General features: G+C 43.7%; 2 protein-coding genes across 5 annotated transcripts; one reads left to right on the top strand and one right to left on the bottom strand.

Annotated features, from left to right (window-relative positions):
• The first annotated feature begins 1,529 nt into the window (after nt 1–1,529).
• On the top strand, nt 1,530–13,262 carry LOC6618924 (protein gooseberry-neuro). The gene is made up of 5 exons (XM_002043136.2): nt 1,530–1,970; nt 2,142–2,455; nt 5,542–5,653; nt 11,862–12,455; nt 12,573–13,262. Exons 1-5 carry the CDS (start codon nt 1,913–1,915, stop codon nt 12,842–12,844), a joined length of 1,350 nt encoding a protein of 449 aa, XP_002043172.1. The 5' UTR covers nt 1,530–1,912; the 3' UTR covers nt 12,845–13,262.
• A 189-nt stretch (nt 13,263–13,451) lies between these two features.
• On the bottom strand, nt 13,452–21,817 carry LOC6618923 (neuropeptide-like 1). Of its 4 annotated transcripts, none has more exons than XM_002043135.2 (5): nt 21,529–21,817; nt 17,103–17,222; nt 16,287–16,968; nt 15,850–16,112; nt 13,452–14,779 (listed from the first exon to the last, which is right to left on the bottom strand). In XM_002043135.2, exons 1-5 carry the CDS (start codon nt 21,598–21,600, stop codon nt 14,453–14,455), a joined length of 1,464 nt encoding a protein of 487 aa, XP_002043171.1. In that variant the 5' UTR covers nt 21,601–21,817; the 3' UTR covers nt 13,452–14,452. The 4 variants fall into 4 exon arrangements, with proteins under 4 accessions (XP_002043171.1, XP_032571752.1, XP_032571751.1 ...); XM_032715860.1 differs by having other exon boundaries at nt 14,692–14,779; nt 15,831–16,112; XM_032715859.1 differs by having other exon boundaries at nt 14,692–14,779; nt 15,844–16,112.
• Nucleotides 21,818–23,639: the final 1,822 nt, after the last annotated feature.

Raw genomic sequence — 23,639 nt, 5'->3', positions numbered from 1 at the left:
ATTATGCATTGTCCTAGGACGTCCTGTTTGGCTCATTTGCATTGCAAGTTCTATTGCCGATGTTGATGAGGCGTACCGGTGCACTCAAGTGGCTGTGCATACGGGATCCTTGCACAACGCTTCATTAGCATCGATTTTTATGCTCATTATCGCAGGGACTCCAGGTCGGCTTAGCAGAAAGATCCTTCTTTGGAGAGTCCTTGCATATTGCTTCAGCCTGCCAGCTCATTCTGCTCAATTCGGTTTCGGGCCGCAGCATCTAGTAATATTATTGTAGATCAGAAATTTGCATGCGACCGGCTTTCACAAATATACTCCAATGCGAACCAAACACAGGACGACGAGCGGCCATTTTTAGGCTGCGTCCCTTCCCTGTCCCTTTCTCGCCCTGATGCCAGATGCAGGCGGCATGTGCGTATCCTTAATATGCGTAAACTTCACGCTTAATTCTCTACATTATGATGACGTCCTTTCGCTGTTTTCGCTTTTGTTCGTTGGTTTTTCAATTTCTCAAAACTGCAGACCGTTCAGACTGTACCAGGTGTGAATTTCTTTGCTGTTAATAGCTGTTGATTGATTTTTGTGTTTGTATATTGGTAATTGACTTTCGTGGTTCGGGTAGAAAAATGATGTGGATGTGCTTACCTGGCAGGCTTTTGCTTGTACACAGTATCTAAGCTTTGTTATCCTGCACTCACGAATGCATCATAACCAGTGAATCATATTAAAGCTAATCAGCAAGGGGTCATCATTAAATTACATCCCATTCCATTCAATTAATCAAATGCAGAATCTTATGAAAGCACTGGAAAAAAGAGAGGATAAGCCAGGAAGCTAAAGGAAACCGAGGCCCCATAAACATTGCTGTCAAAGAACTAACCTAACTAGCCAGAAGCTAAGGAGGGTGCAGACTGCAAAATGGGATAAACATACATATAGTGGAAGCACACGACATGGAACTGTGGGTGCTGAAAGTAACAAAACCGGAACGATTGGTACTGGGATGAGGTGCTGGACTTGAGTTTGCGATTGGGCTTGGTCGTGGTTCTCGGCATGTGTCCTGTGCTCCCTGCAGCCTTCACGGTTTAATTGGCTGCCAGCGATGAAATAAAAGTCATACAATTCCCACAATACTCGGGGACAGCTGCATTCACAGAGTGATCAGGCGAGTGTCGTCAGGGGGGTTGATGTGCGGATGGATTATGGATGCGATGCAATATCAAATGTCGGGCGAGCTGAGCCCAGATCCGCCCTGAACCAGCTCAGCCAATCACGTCTTCCGAGGCGTGGCAATTCCTCGATTAAAGCGCGGTCAGCTCACTACCGGCTCTCTCTCTCTCCGCTCGACTGTGAGGCTTTGATCGGTGCCATATTGTGCCTGCTCGTGGCGCTCGAGCAGGCATCAACCACCGAAAGGGCGGGCGCGAAAGCTGCTCTCGCTCTCCCTCCTGCCAGCATCTCCATCTGGCGGTGGTTGTTCGGCGCGAAAACCAGTTTGTGGAGCGATCTCATTGTTCGCCCGTCTGCGGAGTAGTCGTCGTCATCGCCCGGACCGGCCGGCCCTCGTTAATTTATGCTCGCGCTTCTCTTTAGTTGCTTTGCAAGTCTCGTGCCGTTTGATCGCTGAGGCGCGCGTAATTCCAAGAAAAAATCCCGCTTCTCGCCACCGGGCTGAGAGTTGCAAAGTACCGTCGGAGTCGGGAGCCGCCCGTCGTAGTGATGAAGTGGATCCTTTGGGCCAGCTTTAAGTGATTTCCCACAAGGAACGACAGTCTACTGATAATAGCCCATTTCAAATTTAATTGTGCAATGGTATCGACTCGGATGAACTAAGCTACCGAAAATAAAGAAAGTTTTTAGAGTGCAGCGTCGCTTAGATTCTAGGTTGCTATAAGCTCTGTGCATTCGGACCATGGATATGTCCAGCGCCAACTCGTTGCGGCCCCTTTTCGCAGGGTATCCCTTTCAAGGTAAGTAATTTCATATCATTTTTACTGTGTATTTCAAAGAACTTACCCCTTGAAATAATGCGAGACCTAGACTTGTTTACATTTTAGAAATAAAAAAATAGCCATTTGAAGGCATATAATTAAACCCTTGACTCATCAGTGCTTATGTCAATTGATCTAACTTGCCCACAGGACAAGGCCGGGTAAATCAGCTTGGGGGCGTCTTTATCAATGGACGACCGTTGCCCAATCACATTCGACTAAAGATCGTGGAAATGGCGGCCAGTGGAGTGCGGCCCTGTGTAATATCGCGCCAGCTCCGCGTGTCTCATGGCTGCGTATCGAAGATTCTGAACCGATACCAGGAGACGGGCTCTATTAGACCGGGCGTAATAGGTGGATCTAAGCCCAAGGTGACCTCTCCCGAAATTGAAACGCGAATCGATGAGTTGCGAAAGGAAAACCCGAGCATATTCAGCTGGGAAATACGCGAAAAGCTGATAAAGGTAAGTACCCAGATTCACCTGCAAGGCTGCAGGAAGCAATAAAATGTGCCAAAACAAAGGATGCGAGGATTTGCTGGACCTACCGGTAGCCCTAACCGCATGCCATTATGTCCAGATAGAAGAGGGTCAAAATACGCTCCGAATGCGAATCAGTTTACTTCCGTTTTCCGAAAAGTCACGTGGCAGTTTCGTACCGCCCGCTGGCTTTGTTATGGCACGTTGCCTATGACACCTACTGGCCTTTTGCATATGTCGGCTGACTAGCTGCACAGATGGACCAAACTGCCCAAGGACTCAGTTTGAACTTGCCCGCTCATTGACAATTTTGTTGAACAACGGCGACGACAAATTTTCGCTTGCCACCCAAACCGTTAAGAAATCAATTAAACCATAAAGACACTGCTGCTGTCGTGTTCCTTGTCGGCATCGTTTGTGTTTTGTCCTTGAGGCGAAAAGGTGCTATAAGAGTATATATTTATATGTTTCTTCGCCGTCGGGACTTCGCTTCAAACTTCCGGTTTTGAGGCGTGGAAGAATCGGTCCTACATCAAAACATAAAAATGGCTCGCATATAAGTTCGTTCCGTCCACTAGATTAACAAAATGTATAATTATGCTGATGTTTTAAACTAACGACATATTCCTTGTTTTAATGTGCCGCCTCACAAACCCAGTCACCTTTGCCAATACTGCGATATTATTTTGCTTCAAATTTGCGTTAAACCTAAAAGATGAGCACACTTCCCCACACCTCTTGTGTGGCAAAAGTCCAACGGGGAAATTGTGTTTCAGCTCATTACTGAACCTACGCCAATATGGCTTATTCACCGAGACCAAAAATCTGGCCAAAGCTTTCGGCATGCTGCCTACTAGCCAGACCAGCTCCACCGATTCACGCCTGCATGGACGGATGACGGCTGTCTTGAAGTTGATTTTCCCTTTCGGCAAAACTTTTCGACGGTGGAGGGAGTGTAGGGTTTAGGATTAATACAAGCACTAGTGTATTCATGCGCCAGCCTCTTTTGGCGGCATCGTCCCGCTCTTTATTTGAAACCGCAATTAGCCACACTTTATGGGGCAATAGGATTCGGGCGAGTATCGATACGATCGGACTATAGATCAGAGTCGGCATCACTTAATTCCACATCCAAAAGATGCGCACTGTGTAATATGCACAGAAAAAAATATAGAATGGTTAATTTGCAAAAGTAGATTGAAAAACTAAGTTTTTTATCTTGCTATCTCCTTATTTTTTTTATTAAAATAAATTAAAAGCTGCGTTTAAAATTTTATTAATGACAAAAATATGCAATCACATTGCTGGTTTTGTATGATCTCAAAATAACAGAACCGTTATATCGCGCTTTTGATTGTTTTCGGTGTTATAGGCCTTACATTGTTTGTGCTCGCGTGGCAGTAGGCGTAAAAACTGCCTCCAGGTGAGCATCACGCTTAATTAGAATACGCTTTAGGCAGCTCTTGTATCTTGATTTCATACCTGACCGCGATTACCCCTCCCTATGCCTACTAGTGGCGACTTATCAACGATCGGGACTTCATGTACATGCGCTCTTAACTTCGTCTTCTCTTTCAATTCCTCAAGGTTCGTTCCTTGATGAAAAGTTCAGTCACCAAATATAATCAAATGTCCCGCTGACAAAGTTCCTGATTCCAAGAAATTTAATTATTAAAAAAACAGAGCGCATCAGTCAGTCAAACTAAAAAACTAGAAAGAGCCCAAACAAAATATAGTCAAAAAACGCAACACGAATTGGTCAAGTATAAAGCGCAGTCAAGTGTCAATCCAACTGTCATCTAATTAATTAAATTTCAATTGAAATTGTAAGCCACAACCCGGGCGGATGCAAAAAATGTGTCTCACAGTCGGGGGCTCGACCGAGATCGAGATCGGGATTGGGATTGGGATCCAGTTGTCAGTTGCGCCGAGATAAGCCGTCACACATTCCAGCCGAACAACTGGTAGGCCCCAGCCGGAGACCCAACGCAAGTAACGCAACCCAGTTGAAAATCAAAACATTTTTCTGTTGTTGTTTTCATGACACATTCAATAGAAATAGGAGCCAGTAGCCAGCAGACAAAGACCAGTTAGCCAGCCGGACGGCGGCCGCACTCCCAGCATACACTCCAGACTGGACAAAATGTCAGTTTCTGTTTCCGAGCCTGGCGTCATATCTTGTCTGGTCTTGTCTATGAGGTGCCAGTTATGCCACCTTTGTTAGCCGGGGAATTAACCGCAGCTTAGAGAGACGGAGATAGGTCTCCACTCCGCGATAATTTCGTTAGTGGAAAAATAATATTATTAATCATGAAAATGTTTGCGGCACATGCCACTCCATTTGAGGCATGGCTGACACCTGGACACCGGGCAGACGAGCCGAGTTCTCCGCCGCTGGGTCACTGTACTTCCACCTATGAGTCTGGCTGCCCGACACGACGGTACCTCGCACAGTCGCGCTTCGTGTGCAGCGATGGGAGCGTTTAATAAAAACTGTCAGTTCATAACTATGGGAATCAAATAGGATGTAACTGCCTTAAAAGCGTCAATACTTGTATGCTCACCTCCGAATTTTAGTTTGGGGAAACTAAAGCCTCTTTTTCTTGGCAGTTGAAGCCGAAAGCTTCAGTCGGCTTGCATCATATTAACGCTTGCAATACGTCGAAATTCTCGATTCTTCACAATATCTGCAATTGTATTGTCTTCTAAGAAAGCACGCGACACAATCGTAGGTAGGGCACACAGACAAAGGTAAACTCTAATGCATGGGCCATCTCCCGTTTTGATACTCCTCTAATTGGATTACCATCAAAGAACGACGGGAAGGAGTGACGGCTGCAAGAAACAAGGCAGTCCGGCGACAGAGCTTTCAAGTGGCAGGCCCCAAGTCCACAATGGGAGATGGAAATTTTTTAGGTGCTCAACAGTAGCGCCCAGCATTTGTTATCAGGCTTAATCTAAATTGAAATTGGATAATTTATGTTCCCCTAAACCGTTGTCAATACTATTTAGACCTAACACAAGGGAATAACCGAATAATCGAATAACTTTCTATTCTTTCGATGATGCAGGAGGGCTTTGCGGATCCACCATCAACATCGTCGATCAGTCGCTTATTGCGGGGAAACGATCGCGGCAGCGAAGATGGTCGGAAGGACTATACTATAAACGGAATTCTTGGAGGTAAGGAAATTCAGATTAGTACGATAGACGATTAAGGCGATAGAAGGTCTTACGAATTTGGGAACAGGGACCGGCATCTTGCTGTGAAAATCACCGATCATTTATTTGATAATTTTTGAAAATCATCATCAAATCATTTGTAGCTCAAATCAAGAAACTGGTGTCGGCACCTTGGCTTTGATCGTCTTAGCACTAGCGACTTAAACTTAAATAAAAGCCGCTCGGAGTGGGAAAGAAAAGACTACAATGGATCTGGCTGACCATACGATAACGATCTCGATCACTTTTTAGCCATACACAACAGAAATAGGTGTAGATGATGACACCTTAGAATCAGAAGTACACAAGTTCCAAGATTCGATCGCCGCAACCTGGTCCCAGCTAATAACCCTGGTTTCACTGCCTTGAGAGAGATTTCGTAGTTCCCCTTCCCCAGTCACATGATCGGAGCCAATAATCAGGCTATAAATGCATAGTCATTCGATAAACGACCGGCTGGGTCAAAGAGGTGGTCGATCAGCCAGGGAGCATGGTAGCCAAATAGCTTATGCGTTTGGGAAATTGGGCAAAACTATTTGTTGTAATGAAGCCTCGTGGAATCATTAGATACCTTCAGCGCTAAAATACTAATTTTCATATAGGGCTGAATTTCGAACTACATTAAAGTACTCCCATATTCTCATTTGTTGATCTGGAAGACATCCTTTTTCTTACCTCGTAGTGTCACAACAGAAACAGTAACCACGCCTCACAATAGCCTAGATGGTAACCTTAAAGACCTTGTCCTTCTGAATGCCTGCAAGCTGAAAATTAAAAATACTGTAAATGTGTGGCCTTGAAGAAAATTGATGTACTATGTTGTTTGTATTCTATTTGTTTGTATATCTATATGCGAAAATTATCCACAGGAGAAATGCCAAAGCGAGATAAAAATGAATGCCGGATTTGAATTGATAAATGCTTCACCGAGAAGCACCTGTATGTCAGTGTTATTTAAATGTGGCCGGGGAGTTGTCCAACATAAAACAATAACTAAAAATAATCAACACAACCGTGCCATAAGGGTTATCATTATGTTGTCGAAGCGTATAATAAGCACACGCCCTCCCATCATCATTGATTCCTCGACCCCAACCGGTCCCCGGTCTCAAGTCCATCTCCATCGCAGTGCCGCGGACCTTTATTATAGGCGGGCAGGGAGAAGTAGCATCCAGCTCACAATCACATCTCCAATCGAAAGGACTGGGCAAAGACACATCCAAAGTGCAACTGGCCAGATCTTTGGGATCTGGGACTTGGGATAACGAAGTCGGTGCCGTTGCCTGTAATCAACGCCTTCTTCACCGGCGACTGAATGTTTCCTGGCCCTCACCTGCAGACTCAAAATAAAATTATGCATTATTAAATATGTTTCTTTATCTTTTGTTTCACGTATAATTTCGTTTGATTTGGTTTTTGAACAATTTATACAAGTGACTCTGGCCCACGTCCGCGTCACCCTTTCCCTAGTCGCAGTCTCTTTCCCAGACTCATACGGAGTCTGGAGCTTCCCCGGCCACAAAGCCGTAGTGTCGCTGACAGTGTTCACCGGCGGCCCGCTTTGATCTCACAAATACCGAAAAATCGATGGAAATATATAAAATACCCAATGATAGCTAAATTAAGCAAATAAAAAAAAAAGAGAAATTGTGTAGTGGCTGCTGAAATAAGTTAGGTGACAATGTGGTGCTATACTTTTTGATGAAATAGCAAATGTGTCAACTACAATTGTTATTAAGCCCATTCATAGCAGTCGAGAGATGTCAATGGAAATCCTTAGCTAAAAACCAATTTATATCGTATTATTTCAAAAGAAACAGTGATAACAGTGGTAATCATGCTAAGTTGAATTAATTTAAGTCCGGCTTTCCTAAAGAAGAGGCGACCAATGGTCATTACTTAGACTCCGTACCTCTACGCTTCCTAGAATTCTCCAGCTTGATAAACATTAGTCCCCACGCCCCGTTTTAAACACAACAAACACACCGCCAAGCGCTTGGACCGCCTCCGCTTATCAGCCTGACAATGGCCAAGCTGATTCGGAGCCCAAAACCCTGACTGATAAATACGCGTGCGATTTGTTTTATTTAGTGCGATCAGAGGGCGAACCGACCCACTCAAAGAAAGAAAGTGAGGCAAAACAATGAGCCCAAATGGCAAAACACCGACAAGGAGTCAACGGCGAAAGAAGAAAAGCCGAGCAGAACACTTGTGGCAATTAGTGGCCGGACAATGGCATCAAGAGCCACCGCCGTGGGAATGAACAACGATATTTACCAAATATTCCCCCAACCCAAAGATCCGGACCAGACAATGAGGCTACCACGCAAGGGCTGATCCTGGACGAGTCCAAACACAAACAGGTTCAATTATTTGCAAAAAGCAGCAATACAAAATGGCAATGGCCAAAGGACGAAGACAAACGGACGCCGCCCAAGGATCCTGTTATGGGAGTTCACACCTCCTCTAATGATTCGCAACGGGATGTCAGAGGGAGCACGGCACAGTAGAGGAGCATCCTGCAGTGTCACATGACAAATGACTGCGCGGCGAGGGAGGCGACTCAGCTCAGTAACTCGGCAGTGATTGCGCAAAAATGCCCTATCCTTGCTTGTGCGGTCTCTAACCCGCAGCACCGCCGTCGTATTCGGAGCTGACCCTATCTCACACATATGGCCCGAAGATCCAGTGGTTGGCTCATTTGTTCAACTCGAAAACCCATTAAAATCGTTCATGCCCGAAAAAAGTGTCAACGTAACAAAAGCATCGGTTTGACTTCAAATGCACCGATCTCGAGCGGCATCTTTAATGCCCACCAGGGTGTCCTGGAGCGTTCTGTTTGATCTCATTGTGGCCCGGATCCTCTCGGTCCGACTCTCGTATGTTTTCCGCCGCCTCGGTGCACTGTTGCGCCCCCGAGCCCGTAGTTCGTGTTGATGAGTTACAAAATATTTTATTAACGTATTATCACACTTTAAGCGGCTTCTCTGTCCCGCTTCCTCTACGGCTCTCTGTTTCTTTCGCTTCTTCTCTTTCGTTCTTCTTGTGGGATTTTGTTTTGATCACCTGTTTGTATGCATTGTTATTTAAATTAGTTTCATTTAATTCTGGTCAGTTGTTGAACTTCTTCGATTTACATGATTTCGTTTCCCTGCCATCGGATTATGCTTATGTCGAAGCTTGGGATGAGTCCCATGTGGTAGTTCCATGGTTAAGCAGCCCCTCCGACTTTGTAAATTAGTTTAAATGGACATCAGTGGGTAGTCATTTGAATTCGAACATAGTATATAATAGATTGTAAAAGCGTTGGCTCGGTTTACCATGGAGGTGCTACTTGAATAAATGTCTTTTGCTGTTAAAAGAAGTATTAACTTACGTAGGGTAGCTAGTAGGTACATATGTCCGATCAAAGTTTCAATAATGTATACTGTGACTGCATCGGTTAGTGTATTTCGGTAAATGTATTATTTTTGAGTTTTAGGACCCATTTATAACTTTAAAAGACATCGTGCGTTTAAATATGTTTTACAAATTTGAAGTGAATAACTTTAAAGGAAACGTCATTAAAAAATATTATTTTTACAAAAACATTTTAAATTTTTTTTTGTAAGTTTCACATAGTCTTGTATCATTAAAACCAGTTTCGTTGCGGTTATAATTTTATTAAAAATGAGTTATTGTATTTTCCTCTCAATCAGAATCTATGTATATGTTTTCAATAAAGCTGTGTTGCGCCACATTCCATCCTTTGTGCGCGACGCAGCGAATGGTAAACTCAGAGCACATAAGCTTCCTTACTTTTAAAGCTCCTGTAATCCTTTTGCTGACATGAATCTTAAGACACAAATCTTAAGGCTTAAGAAATAACATTCGCCGGAATCGGCCCAACAAAAATGAGCTAAGTTGAGTCGGGTGGGTTACCCCTCGGCCGAGCCCAAGTCAATGTCGCATGGTCCGAGGCCTTAAAGTCAAGTTATCGTGGCTCGGCGACAGAGAACGCTCGTCTCCAACGGACTCCAACTGACATCTGACAGCCTAGCGTGGGGCACCTCTCCCCTCCCACCGGACTTTTCAATTGCAGGTCATATAACATAACGCTTTGCTATGCATTAGATGCACCATTTTAAATCAGGGGTCAGTGTCAGGGTGCTTGATTGATGACAGTGCTGGCATTTCACTCTCCTCCACATATCTATCCGAAAAAGAGAAAAGGAACTGAGCAGATTGATCTTTGCCTTTACTGCGATAAAGACTGTGCAGCGATTCCCCATGAAAGGTGATTGGGCTCCAAAAATAAATACGCATAGAAAAGAGTAGGGAAAATGACCGCTAGCAATTTGAACTATTCTACAGAAGGCCTGGTTCCTGAAGTGCGTGTACTACCTGCTGTTTGAAAACACAACCTAAACGTCGTCAAAAATGATGGAATACCTGCTCGGATTACGAAACCACAGCAATTTATCAAAGCCCAGTGCCCCAAACGGCTTTCCGCGACGACCAGTCACCGAAAAGAAAGCCCAAAAGTCAAAGAGCTTCAGCTCCACAGTAGCCAAAGTGGTGCCCAGCCTTTGTCGGTGTTGGTGCCAAAATAAAAAGGCTTTGTCTTCAACGGTACTGGACTCTTTCCCCCCGGATCGCCAGTGCTGGCGGCTCCCTTTTGCATACGGGCACTTTTAATGGGCAAGTAGCAACAAATTAATAAAATGTTTAACATTTAAAAACTAATTGATTTTTCTGCCTTCCACCTTTCTCGGTGTTATTTCCCTTAGCAGCTTTGCTTTGTCTTCTTGCCCTGGCATCCATCCACGGCTTCTGCATCTCCACAAGCCCGACCCCTTATTTCGTATAATTAAGTTTTATTGTTTCGTGTGTTGAAAGATTAATAGTCCGACTTCTGTATTTTATCATTCATATCCATTCGTTTAAATTTAATACGCATGTGAACTTTTCGATTTCTTTATTGGACCTCATGCCGAACTAAACAGTGGGCGTTCCGCGCGCCGAGATTTTTCGAAGGTTTTGTCCAAGAGGATTATGGGTGTGGCCAGTTCGTCAACAAAGCTTATAATCGTGACGAAAGATTTTTTACAGTTTAGGCTTGAAAACGAAGTTTTCGCCAATCCGATTTTGATTCTTCTCAGAATGAATAAAAAAGGTATTATTATTGCTGATAGATCTAGTGATTTAAATGTTACAATTCTGGTAACTAAAAAACAAACGAAAATTAATAGCACAGGTAAATAGAACAGGAAGTTATTTTATTGGTGGATAAATGTATAATTTCAGTTAACAGGCCGGAAAAGATTAGTGTCAACCAAATACCTCGATTGGTAGCAGCCACAGGAATTCTTGAATATACTCAGGACAATGAACGCTTCCGCTTTGCCGCCGGAAAACAACAAGAACAGTCACAGCGAAGTCGGGATTTTCTGATTCCTATTTTGAAAAATGAGCTTGTGATCTTGTTGAATAATTCCAGCAAAGGAGGTCGCCTTTCCGCTTTGATCCTAGGCCTATAGGGCTGCAACTGAGCCCCGCCTCGAAAACTCAGTTTATTGTGTAATGAGCTCTCAAAATAATATGGCACGGCCGTGAGACCGCTCTGCCACACGCCGCGCTTCAAGCCCGATTGCCGATGACGACGGCTTTCCCCATTTCCCTTTCGTAAACAGACGCCGAACTTAATTGGCGCACTCCTCCATGGCCGCTGACAACTTGCCGATCATCTTCTTGTGTAATGTGATATATTGTGTCACTTGTCAATGCTATGAATTTTACGAGCTGCCTGCGGCAACGCCCCCACCCTCCGATCCCAACCCGCTGGATCTAAAGAGCCCGTCTTGCCGCATTGGTCCCTTCTGTGGGATCGTCGGCGGCTTTGACAGATTTGTTGCGCTCCCTGACGTCTCAATTAATATGCAATGGCGCGCAGTGAACGTCGACTCCCATTCACATGGAGATGGACCACGGGACAATCTGGGGGTACACGATCGCCAGCGATCCACGTCGGTGGCCCTATTCGTTGAATCTGGAGATCAAACCGCCGAATTCAATTTAGTTTCGGGGGAACCAATGAGCGTGGAGAATTTTATGGCTTCCTACGAGGCGTTCATAATTTTAGTAGTTTTAGTTTTAATAAATATCCGAATTCCTTTTCACATCTTTTCAGGGCGAGACTCAGACATAAGTGACACGGAATCGGAGCCTGGGATTCCGCTGAAACGCAAGCAGCGTCGCTCCCGCACCACCTTCACCGCCGAGCAACTAGAGGCACTCGAGCGAGCCTTTTCCCGCACCCAATACCCGGACGTCTACACCCGAGAAGAGTTGGCCCAGACCACGGCCCTCACCGAGGCCCGTATCCAGGTATGGTTCTCGAACCGCAGGGCACGCCTTCGCAAGCATTCTGGCGGCTCGAGCTCCGGGCTTTCGCCCATGAACAGTGGAAGCTCTAATGTGGGCGTGGGTGTTGGGCTCAGTGGGGCGACAGCACCACTTGGCTACGGCCCCTTGGGAGTTGGCTCGATGGCGGGATACAGTCCAGCGCCGGGAACCACTGCCACTGGATCTGGGATGAACGACGGTGTTCACCACGCCGCACACGCACCAAGCTCCCACCACAGCGCAGCAACGGCTGCTGCAGCGGCACACCATCACACACAGATGGGTGGCTACGATTTGGTCCAAAGTGCGGCACAACACGGATTTCCGGGAGGCTTTGCTCAGCCGGGGCACTTTGGTAGTCAAAACTATTACCATCAAGGTGGGTTGACTTAAAAACATATAACACATTCAACAGATACATGAAGATTTCTTTTGGGAACCCATGAGCCCTGACTCAACTAATCAATCCCCTATTCCCTGTTTTCTTTTTTGGCAGACTATTCCAAGCTGACCATTGACGACTTCTCCAAGCTCACCGCCGACAGCGTCTCAAAGATCTCGCCCTCACTACACCTCAGCGACAACTACTCGAAGCTGGAGGCTCCCTCAAACTGGTCACAGGCCGCCTACCACGCCGCCGCCAACTACAATGCCCACGTAGCCCAGCACCAGCTCAATGACTATGCCGCTGCAGCGGCTCACGGGAACCCGGCCTCTGCCTACAGCCACCCCCTGCCGGCACAGGGTCAGGCCAAGTACTGGTCATGATCTAATGAATCGCCGACGTCGCTGTACGACTGAGAATCATTACATTTTCGCGTTAGTTTTATGCATTTCAATTATCAGCAGAGGCACATGTAAATCTTAGGCAACTATTTATACCCCCAAACGTGAGTATGGGAAACATCGGCTTGGCTATAATTTAGGATTACTTCGCTTACTGCATGGGCATTACATGGCTTTTAGGGGCGCATTAAGGTTGGGAACGTTTCCATGCAAGCATTATGTACATGATACTAAATTAACAATTTTAATTTATTTACTTAAGAGTTGAGATGTTGTTCAGCCTGGTACATCGGGATATCCGAAAATTCGACCAATTAAATGATACATGGCGATGTAAATTTTAGTAATTAGTAAAATAATATATTATATCAATTCCCAAAATAGAGATCCTAAAAATGTATATTATTTCATTTTTAATGTCACCGTTTAACAGTACTTACTTTTGGATCAAGAAAACGTTGCAGTTCAATTTAAAAAATCCCGACGTTAATGCGTATGAATGGAAGGATCTTGCTGAAATTTTACTTAATAGGGGGAACCCGCTGCCTGTTAAGGATTAAAACTAATAAATGTTATTAAAACACAGGTGTATGTTGTATTATGGGAACAAACAGGTAATTTTTGTGTATATATTTCCTTTAATTTAATATGATATATGTAATTTGTATACAGAAACTTTAATCGCCAGTTGGTGGCCACAAATTGTCAGCTCTATTTTGTTGTGAGAGCTTCACCGCAAGTACGAGCTTTGATAGGTTTCGTATATAATCGAAGTAAATACTTGGTTGATTAATTGATTAACTTTTCATTTTTAAGATACTTTGGTTTTCATAATAGTTTAAGTTAATTATTGACAACATCAGACTTTTTATTACACACAGAGACTTAGATATCTTGTTTTATTCCAATGATTTGAAAAAGTTAAAATCAATCGAAATGACTCATAAAGAAGTACTTAATACCCCGCAATATTTTATTGTCAATATTTTTTTATTGTCTGGAATACATTAAAGTATAATACCATATATTTATATTTATATATATAAATCGAGATTTTTTTTAATTTTCATCAAGTTTTATTGTCTTTGACGCAGTTTGTTAACGCTTTCATATATCAGTGATCATTGATGGCAATTCTTAGCTTTTACCTAGTGGAAACAGTTATTGTCATTTACACATAAAAGACGCCAGGGAAAACAATCTAAACTGTTATCAGTTAGTCAGCAATGTAGGATAAAGATATTTTATGAAGTTCTAGTTCTTGCAAGGTACAACACTAGCACTATTTTAAAACTTCTTTTAAGAATTTAAATTATACAGAGGATATGATTTGCTTTGATATATATCGTGTTTATGCTTTGCACTGATATCAGTTACTTCAGTTTCATAAATATATTTGATAGTTATAGCAATAGCCATACAGATCCTACAGCTCTACGGTTTACCCGCTAGACGTAGTAGTCGCAAGGTTCGCAGGTGTAGTGTGTGACATTACATTTGGGGGATTTACACTGTATAGGTATATTTTCCGACTTCTGTACTAAGGATATCTGTATCGCGTTATTTGCATAAAGAGTATATTGTCGATATTTAGTATTCATAATTTTCCGAGTTGCGTCGAAATTCCCGTCGATGTAGTGCTGTGATACGCGGCGGAGTGCCCCAGGTGTGGAAGGGCGGATAGACTGGAGCCCCTGAGCGCAGGAGCGGGCGCGGAGGGCGTCCTGATGGCAGCGAGTTACTGGACAGGCTGGGCAAGCGCGCTAATGAGGACTCGGGATCCACATAGTACTTGGACAGACGACCGCGTACGCCAGCACCACTCCAATTGATCATCGGTTGGTTAGGTATGAAACACTGCTTACAAACGGCTGCGGTGGGTTGACGCAGTCGCTCGTGTTGGGGGAAGTACCCGGCCTGTATAGGGCAAGGAAACCGCTCGAATTACTACTTCTCTGAATGCAGGCTTTGTAAAAGAGTTCTACGATAATGAGGAATAAAAACAGTCTTGCACTCAATTTACTAGGTCCACGATGCAGTCCATTTATTAAACTCCCGCCGCAGCTACGCTACAGAATAAGTTGTAGAAAAATGAACTTAGCAAAACAAACCAAAGATACAAAAAACCATCATGCCAATGAGCTTAAACATGCCAATGCGAACCTATTTTTAGAACACCACTAAGTCAAACGAAACATAATAATTTATTATAAATTAATTTTTATAAAAGTGTTTAGAACAGCTGATTTTCACGATGATTTGAAGTTTTTGGTTTTTTACTATTTCTCTACATAAATGTTTAAAACATTCGTGAGTGCGTAAAATCCTAACCCTTCGTATGTTGCATACTTTTCGACTGAAACGCAAATACGAACTCGACGTGAGTTTACACGCTCTAAGCTAGCGCACATGTTCTAATCTTGTTTTTAGTACATGACCTCCTATTTAATTTCCTAAGACTACTTAAATTTTTGCAATATAACCTATATGCTTGTTTGAGAAGCCAACAGAAAGCAAACAAAGTGCCGGAAATTGACCGCTTGTAAAATCCTGTGCAAAACAAATTGGGAAATGTATTCGGAAATCCAATTTCCGAACACCGCTTGAATGGAAAATATTACATTAGGATGCCAACGGAAATACGCTTTATTGTTGTAGAGACATTTGGTGGGCTGGATAAAAAGTGGGAAGTGAAACAAGAATGTCTCAGAGGGTTTTCTCGCTGGAATAACACAAAAAAGCATTCAACAAATCACAACAGTAAGTTTAGCATCAACGACGTCTAACATGCTACTTGTGAATCGTGACAACAATGTTTCTACCGCTTTAAAGGAGCAGGCACAGCTAAGGACGGAGAATAATCTCCGAAGCCAATTATTAAAACTCGAACCGAAAAGTAATCACAATTTCCACAAAAAAAGGAAACAAGGAAAACAAACAAAACATAATTAAGCAGCACACATCGAACCATCGCCATTTACTCATACAAATTGCCTGGCGTCACGTCCCGAGCGACTAAAACGCCCCCCGGCCCCGCCAAAACCACCACTGCCCCCAGGGCTGCGCAGGTAGCGGTAACTGGGCAGGAATCCGGAGCGATAAACGGCGCCTATGTGACGCTTCTGCGGCGATGGCAACTGCTCGCTCCCAGCCTCCGCATCCGACTCCATTTCCGCCTCGTCTGCGGGCTCTGCAGCAGTGGCATCGTTGCCATGCTCGATGCCGAACAATTCGGGATCCTTGGATGTGTCTTTTTGGAATAATAATACAAACATATGTACAAAAATGTGCTAGAAGGTGGTGCCGCTTGGATGCTAGCTAATGTGCAGGTGCTGGTAAATGGTGGGTATGCAAAAAGAATCCTGTTCCGGAGGGATTACCTGCAAGATTTCGTGCGCTCCCAGGAACCTGGTGGAGTACTCACCTAGGAATCGCTTCTCTGCCCGGCGATAATCGTTCCAGTCGAGGTCGGCGTACCCGGCATAGCTGGGGTACCACCAGTAGCTCTGCATGGGATCGGCGTAGTCGGGGGCGGCCGCGGGCAACAGCATCTCTTCATCCTCGCGCTTCTGCTGCACTCCGTGGACCGGCGAGGACTTCAGGGCTCCCAGGTTACGTTTCTCGGCCCCAGCGCGCTGTATTTGACCGTGCTGCGAGTTGTAGCGTGCGACGGCGGCCACATTGCGCTTTGGATCTCGGTGGGTAGAGGGAGCACTCTGCAGACGGGCCATAGTTGCGATGTTTCGCTTGCCGTTGGGAATGGGCAGCTGGAAGTCGCGGGCCAGGGTGCCCACGTTGCGCTTTCCATAGGTCATCAATCCGCCGGCCCTGGCCAGGGAACCGATGTAGCGCTTCTGTTCACTCGGCTCTCCGGAGTCTGCGTCGGCGTAATCCTCGCCAGGCTCCGCCGTGGGCAGTTGCCCGTTTTTAGCCAGAGTGGCCAAGCTTCTCTTCGGAGCGTTAAGAAGGCCTTGGGCAGCCAGAGCGGCCACCGAACGCTTGTCCTCCTCTAGATAATCGGGGTACTCGCCCAAAGGCTGTTCTTCGCCCACGGCCAGCTGTCTTTCCCGAAGTAAGTTTTTCAGTTGATTGCGCAATGCGGAGGCCTGAGTAAATGGGAATTTGCGGAATGGAATAGCGGAAAGCAATTTATATTCAAAGCCTGGGCAGATGTTACCTCCGACGGCTCAAATAAATCCTTTACATCAAGAATAAATACGGGAAGCAGCAGGTGACTTACGTGAAGCTGGTACTCGGGGCTGGGGCTCATCAGTTGATTTATAAGGGACTCCATTTCGCAAGGCGACACATTGGCGACATCATCAGTAGCACTCACAATAACGGATTGTGGCTGAATAGCCTGGAAAAGCGAGGAAAATAAAAGAGCCGGATAGTCTTAATTTCAATTTCGAATTGGTTTTGCATTCAGTTTTCTCTTACGCTTATCGATTGTCAAAGAATGCGGCATTACCGCAATTAAGTAAGCTTAATCGGCCTTAAAATGCGTTGACACTTGGACTTCCCAACAGAAGGACTCTGTTTTATTTCTTGGGGATTTTGAGCTCATACGTTTTCGAAAAGCTAAACGATGCATGGCCTTTTGGGTGACGTATTTCATTTATTGTTGCCTACTTACTTGTTGCCTACTCTTTACTAAAAGAACGGCTACCCAGAGTGATGAAATCCAAAACCAGAATGGTCCAAGGTAAGTCTTAGCGCGAGGGACACACGTAGGCCTAAAGCATTGACTTATCGGCCTTTCAGGTTAAATGCGTAAAACAGCAGAACGCGGAATATTAATTAGGCTCATACATGTCTGTGTAGCCAGCCAACCAACTTGAGCGGCTGAGCTGAGTTCATAATATTTTTCTAAACGTACACAAAGACAGGCGAGGACAGACCGGAGCAGTTTGTTCGCCAAATGGTTGCTCAACTGAAAGAATAATTCTAAGCTGGCTGGTCGTTATCTGGGAGGGATGAGTATGCGAGCGTGTGTGTGTGGATGTCTTCCGTCCCGACGGGCTGGCGAGGGTGGGCCAATACACAGGGTTTCCGCACTTAATAATGTGCCTGCTGGAGAATGTGAGGCGGAAGAAGGCAGGCACAGGATGCGTTGCAGGACGTGCTGGCTGGCGGCGCCTCTGTCCGTTAATCTCATGCAGGAATTGACAGCCTCTAAAAGAGGCAGGACCCAAGTATGTGCCACCGACCCTCCTTTCTGTCTTATTAGCACTTGAAATAATAACCTAAAGGTGTTTGTTAAGTCAACTGGATTCGTTTGGATTTTACTCTTACTAGCCTTACTTGCTAGCAAACATTATTCATAGTTCTTGGCCTTAGAAATATAAAATTCATTAATCTGTAAAACAGTAGTTGCAGAAAATTTTCAAAACCGCTATATATTTTAGTAAAAAAACAATTAATTTCGTTAAGATGGTGCGTAGAAAAAAGCAAGCAAAAGACCATAAAACCGAATGGAAACCACTTATTCATGTTTTAAGATTTTTTGAAATATTAATTAAAAACTAAGCAACACCAAACTGTGCAAAGTGACTTAAAGAATGCGTTCGCATGAAAAAGCTTTTGTCACCAGCATTTCCTAAACAAACAAGTAAAAACAGTATAGTGGGGGCGGTTGCGCTGCGTGGGCTGTTATAGCCGAGGAATCCATTTATGGCAGCCTGTGTTGCGTAACAATTTAGGGGGCTGTTTCCTTATTTTGCATACTTTAACAGAAAGAGCTGTAAAATATTTGAGGCTTATGAGCTATTAAATGTGAATCCAGCCCAGTTTAATCCTCCCTGTCAGTCCTCCTCTTAATCAGGCGATTAAGCGGATAGTAGCAATTCGCTTACCATTGTGCGTTGAAATTAAATTCGTACCTTATTCCTGATTCTTACAATTCATTCTTTCATTTGTATAAAGCCGTAATATCGAAGCTCAACTGGACGGAAGAAATCAATGAGTATTAAGAGCGAACTTAATTAAAACAATCGCAAAGTCAATCAAGTGGAAAGGCGACAGGACATATCAAATTAAAGTGGACGATGCCAATCGATTGACTCAGATTGCTTGCCTAATTGGGCGTGAGATTATGCACAACTGCAATGGCCAAGAGCGCAATAAGGAGTGCGTGCCATCAGTCCGGGCAATGTTTTCTTTCCCTCCAGCTAGACAACATTCTCTGATTTAATTTTTTTTTCTGTGATGCCTGCTGTTGAGGCGCTTATGTCGCCTAAGCCCAGCCGCAAGCAAATTTTATTATCGCAGTCTTGCTCCCCTGGTTTTCCCACATTTCAATGGCGTAATTTTTTGCTTTTTCTTTTACCTAAATAAATACTGTGCGCAATATTAAAACTTAAGTGCTGTGACCTTGCCTGGAATTCAGAGTGTCTGAAACGCTGGAGAAAGGAGTCCTGAGCCATGCGCGGATGAAATTTGTGAAAGGAAATTTGTAAGTAGGGAAAAGGTACTGCATTCCGCATTTTATACGATAAAATTGTTTTAGGTGTTCCGAGCAGGAAAATGATTTTGGTGAAAGTACTGTCTTTTATGATAGGAACATATTATAAACGATATTTAATGTTGAACCCAAATTGTATTTTTATCTTTTCACTGCTAGTAGCTCTGCCTCTTTTTCGTATCCACACTACAGAAATTTTATTGGCCCCACATCTGGTTTCCATTCACTTTCATGGTGTCCACTGCGTGGAAATGCCTCAATTAACAATAATGGTCCTTGCAATGAAACACACATGTAACTTTTTCCAAATCACTTTGTAGGCAAGCTCTGTGGAAGAGCTTTAGTGTACATATGGTTCCGAGGGCATGTGGCAATTACTGACCACGAAAATAAATACACAAAGGAGGCGTATACGCAATAAGTCCAATTGGTGGTCAACCGGAGACAACCAAACCGAAAAAGTCTAATTTCGTCGAGTGTTGTATAGAACACCAAACAGAAGTTACTTAAAGTTATACTTTGCTCTTTCTCTTAAGTAAAAATATAACATGGATATCGGCCATACAAAGGTTTTATGGTATATTTTAAAAGAGGCTGGAGTGCGTTGGCATGGAATTACAAATAGTGGAAACATGACATGATTTTTAAATATTATGAAATGAACTTTTAATCTAAGCATAATACATTTCTGTGCGAGCTTAATTGAATGAAAATAGGCCTTGAATATTTGCTTAGCTACTTAAAAGGCAGAATCGGAAACTTTTCAGACAAAATTCAATCCTTGCTAACTTCCAAAAGAGCCCATGCCAATATTGTACATAATCATCTGAAAAAAGTGCACTGTACCAAAACTTTGCATATTTATTCGCCTTTTCCGGTGCGTATAAGATATCCATGGAAAAGATGAATTTTTATATTTATTGATTTTCTTGTTTGTTAAATTGTGTGCGCATATGACAATGACGAGTCATATCATAAATCGCACATATCTAGTCTGATGCCAGATTAAGGCACACTCACGCGTTTCTGTCATTTCATATTGGCGTCATATATTTTACGTCAACTGTTTGCATCGATATGCATTAAAGAGCTGATTCATTGTCTGTGATGCAGCGATGCAACTTCGAAATCATAAGCAAGTTTACATTGAACCATGTTGTACAATAGTTGTCATTGCCGTTGCAGTTTCCTCTGACGTTGCTCTTTTTTCTGACGTAGTGGATATATCATAACATGCTTGTGATGGCAAGGACATTTAAGTATCTGAGGAACTAAAATGTTAACTTTATCTAAAATTAAGATATAACACTTTAATAACACGTGGTTTTTTTTGTGCCAAGACTGCCTACAAAAATATTATTTTTAATATTATTTGTGTTTGGTAAAAGACAGCAGAGGAGAGATGCTTGACATGAAAGTTCTTTATTTGTTATAGCTTGAAAAACAGTTTGATTAGGTAGTTAAATGTTGCTTTCCTGCAGCCAGTTATCATGAAAAGCTCTCTGGGAAATGCCAAGTTCCGCGGAAATGAAAAATGAAGAAATGTCACATACATATGTCAGTGAGGGACAAAAGGAATGCCAGCTATTCCGCAAGAGATGGTTGAATGCACCAAAAGGACAAGTGAGAATGCAATATGTATAACTATACTGTAAACGTGTTGTGCTCGTCCTGACCAGAAGGATGATGTTGCAACCGCAGAGGTGTCTCTTGCAAAAGTAAAACAATCCGCGGAAAAGTATTGCCTGAATGGGGCGTGGCTGTACCAATATAAATTACTGCGTGGTAAACGGGGTCCTTGAAAAATGGAAATAATTTGTTCGTTTTGTTGCCACTAGAGCTCAGAAGCTGTAGACAAGTTTGCATAATTTATGGAAAGCGGAGACTTCGTTCGGCAATGGTAAGATGTAATCATCTTACACTTTCAGTTAGAAATGCAAGAAGAAGAAGTATGTCAGCTCTTTAATTAGCTTTCATAAATATGAAAGATTTCTAAGGATTATATCGCGTTTTCAATTTCCGTTCGTCGAGAAAACACGCAATCCTCAAACGAATTTCGGCAAAATTCACGGCCCACCGCACACGTCAACACATAAAGATAAATTTAGTAGAAGGCAGCAGCACGGACCACGAAACCCAAAGACCGAAAAACGTTGATAGCGCTACAGTTTTTAAAATTGAAAATATAATCCCCAGGACTTACGGCATTAAGCAGCATGGAGAGCAACAGCATTAGCGGCCTGCTGCTGTGCGCAGATTGGAGCACCGCCTGCATCGTGGATGTCGTCCTGGGGGCGGCTAAACTGTTAAGTGAGTTTCGTTCGCTTGCAACGCGACAAAAGGATCGACCGCACTCGCACTGCCTCACAAATTGAATTGCCCTTTGCAGCACCCACTTCCAAACCGATTCAAACCGTAACGGAAACACGGACGCGAGTTTGCTGTTCGCCAGCTGCCGTACCACTAACGTTAGCCGCAAAGTCGTCTGCTCGACTGCTTTCTCTTGGCCAGGACCCTCGACTTTATATACCCGAGCGGCACCCCGGATAAGCTCTCTCGCGGGAGCGAAACCGGAGCGCCGTCAACTGTTGCTCTTCTATAGTCTCTCTGTTGCGTGTGCAGTGTCCTGTTTCGTGGGATGCTTATGTAGGTAATGACGTCATGGCGGCTGCAGGACAGAGCTCTGTTGCTTCTCGGCAAGCTCTGTGTATTCAGGCCAACCGGCAGCACAGTGGCTGCTACAAAGCTTTTCGATATTAAATTGGTACTATTGGTACATTTTTCTTTCAACTTTGCAAGTTCATTCCACTGTGCGCTGGTCGCTTGGGGACCAATCTAAGAGTTTTGGGTTTCTCTTAATTCGAACCTGAGCTGTGGGCCATATGTCGGCGCTCTCAGCGGGGCCACTGTCCATCGCAGAACTTAACACTTGAATAAAAAACCTTAAAACAAACATATGCTTCAAAAATTCTTTATTGGAATATTTAAAATCACAATTTAAGTTAATGATAATAATTAAAACACACTTAGGTTTTTTGAAATGTTTTTCTAGCTTTTGTGTTCGCAATTACTGTGTATGTATACATTTAATCTGATTATCGAATAGCAATGGGCTGGAAATACATTATCAATCACATTTACTTTTTGATTATTCAAAATAAAAATTTGTATTATTTTCATTGATTACATTCGTTTTTTAACCTCAAGCCTTTTCATCGTATAAAACAAATTAAATTGGAATTCAATAAAGTCCAAAAGAACTCCCGATAAGAATTGCGTTGCAGTGACCTGTCTGTAAAAATTCCGAAAATATAAAATAACCAAAAAGCCGGAAAGTAATGCCAAAAGATATATTGCTGCACCCCACACGCAGAAGCTAAGTTTATGCAATTTCCGAATACCATATTATGAAGCGTAAAATGCAAAAACATAACCACCACGCACAGCCAGATCCGCGGTTATACCCTGATCCCTTAGTGCAGCAAGAGCAATGCACAAAATGCAGGGGCGGTCACATTCATATGCCTACGTCAGTAAAGCAAATCGCTGTGGGGGTTTCCCCGCGTCACGCCTAAAAGAAGGATATATAGCGGATGGCAGATGAAGCGGCGGATGTAGCAGATTGCACGCCACTACAGACAACTGGCAGGGAAACCTGACAGCGCACTGCAACATAGGAGGTTGGGGCCAGCGGTACTGGCGGCGTTTGCTCCAACCAATCCATGCATATCAAATTTGGTCAATAGACCAGAGCAACAGTCGAGGATGAGTTGGTTAACATGCCGGCATCCCTAGTTCTGGGTTCAAGCGGACTGAACCTCCCCACATTTCAGTTGGTAAATCATTGGGTAATCGCACAATGACTTTGTCTACACTGCAAAAGCACAAATAAATAGGTACTCTTAAAATGATAGAATACTGAGTTGAACAGACGTCCTCTAAGCTATAATGATATAGTTCAATTGCCCTGCCATCCAAATCAAAACCCGTTTCATAGCCATCATGTGGTCACGCTTTAAAAATATCGCTCGCCTGACAATACATGGGTTTCTAATGCGAAACCACTTTTTTTCCAGGTTGCTATCAACCTGATTTTGGGAACTAGATTCCAACAGCGCAGAACGAGCGAAAGAAGCTGGGCAGATATAACACTATCAGAGCAGTTCAGCACAAATTGCATTGTTAACGAAAGCATGGCATATCAATATTGCGAAATCTATTGGAACCAGACCGACGGCCACTGCCCCATTTTAGTTAATTTAATTTATATGTTTATGTGTATTTTTTTCCTCGCACTCGCTTATTTTCCAGGTG

Source organism: Drosophila sechellia, chromosome 2R (assembly GCF_004382195.2).
Source record: "Drosophila sechellia strain sech25 chromosome 2R, ASM438219v1, whole genome shotgun sequence".
In the NCBI taxonomy this organism is placed as follows: domain Eukaryota; kingdom Metazoa; phylum Arthropoda; class Insecta; order Diptera; family Drosophilidae; genus Drosophila; species Drosophila sechellia.
This window is presented reverse-complemented; position numbering and strand designations above follow the sequence as displayed.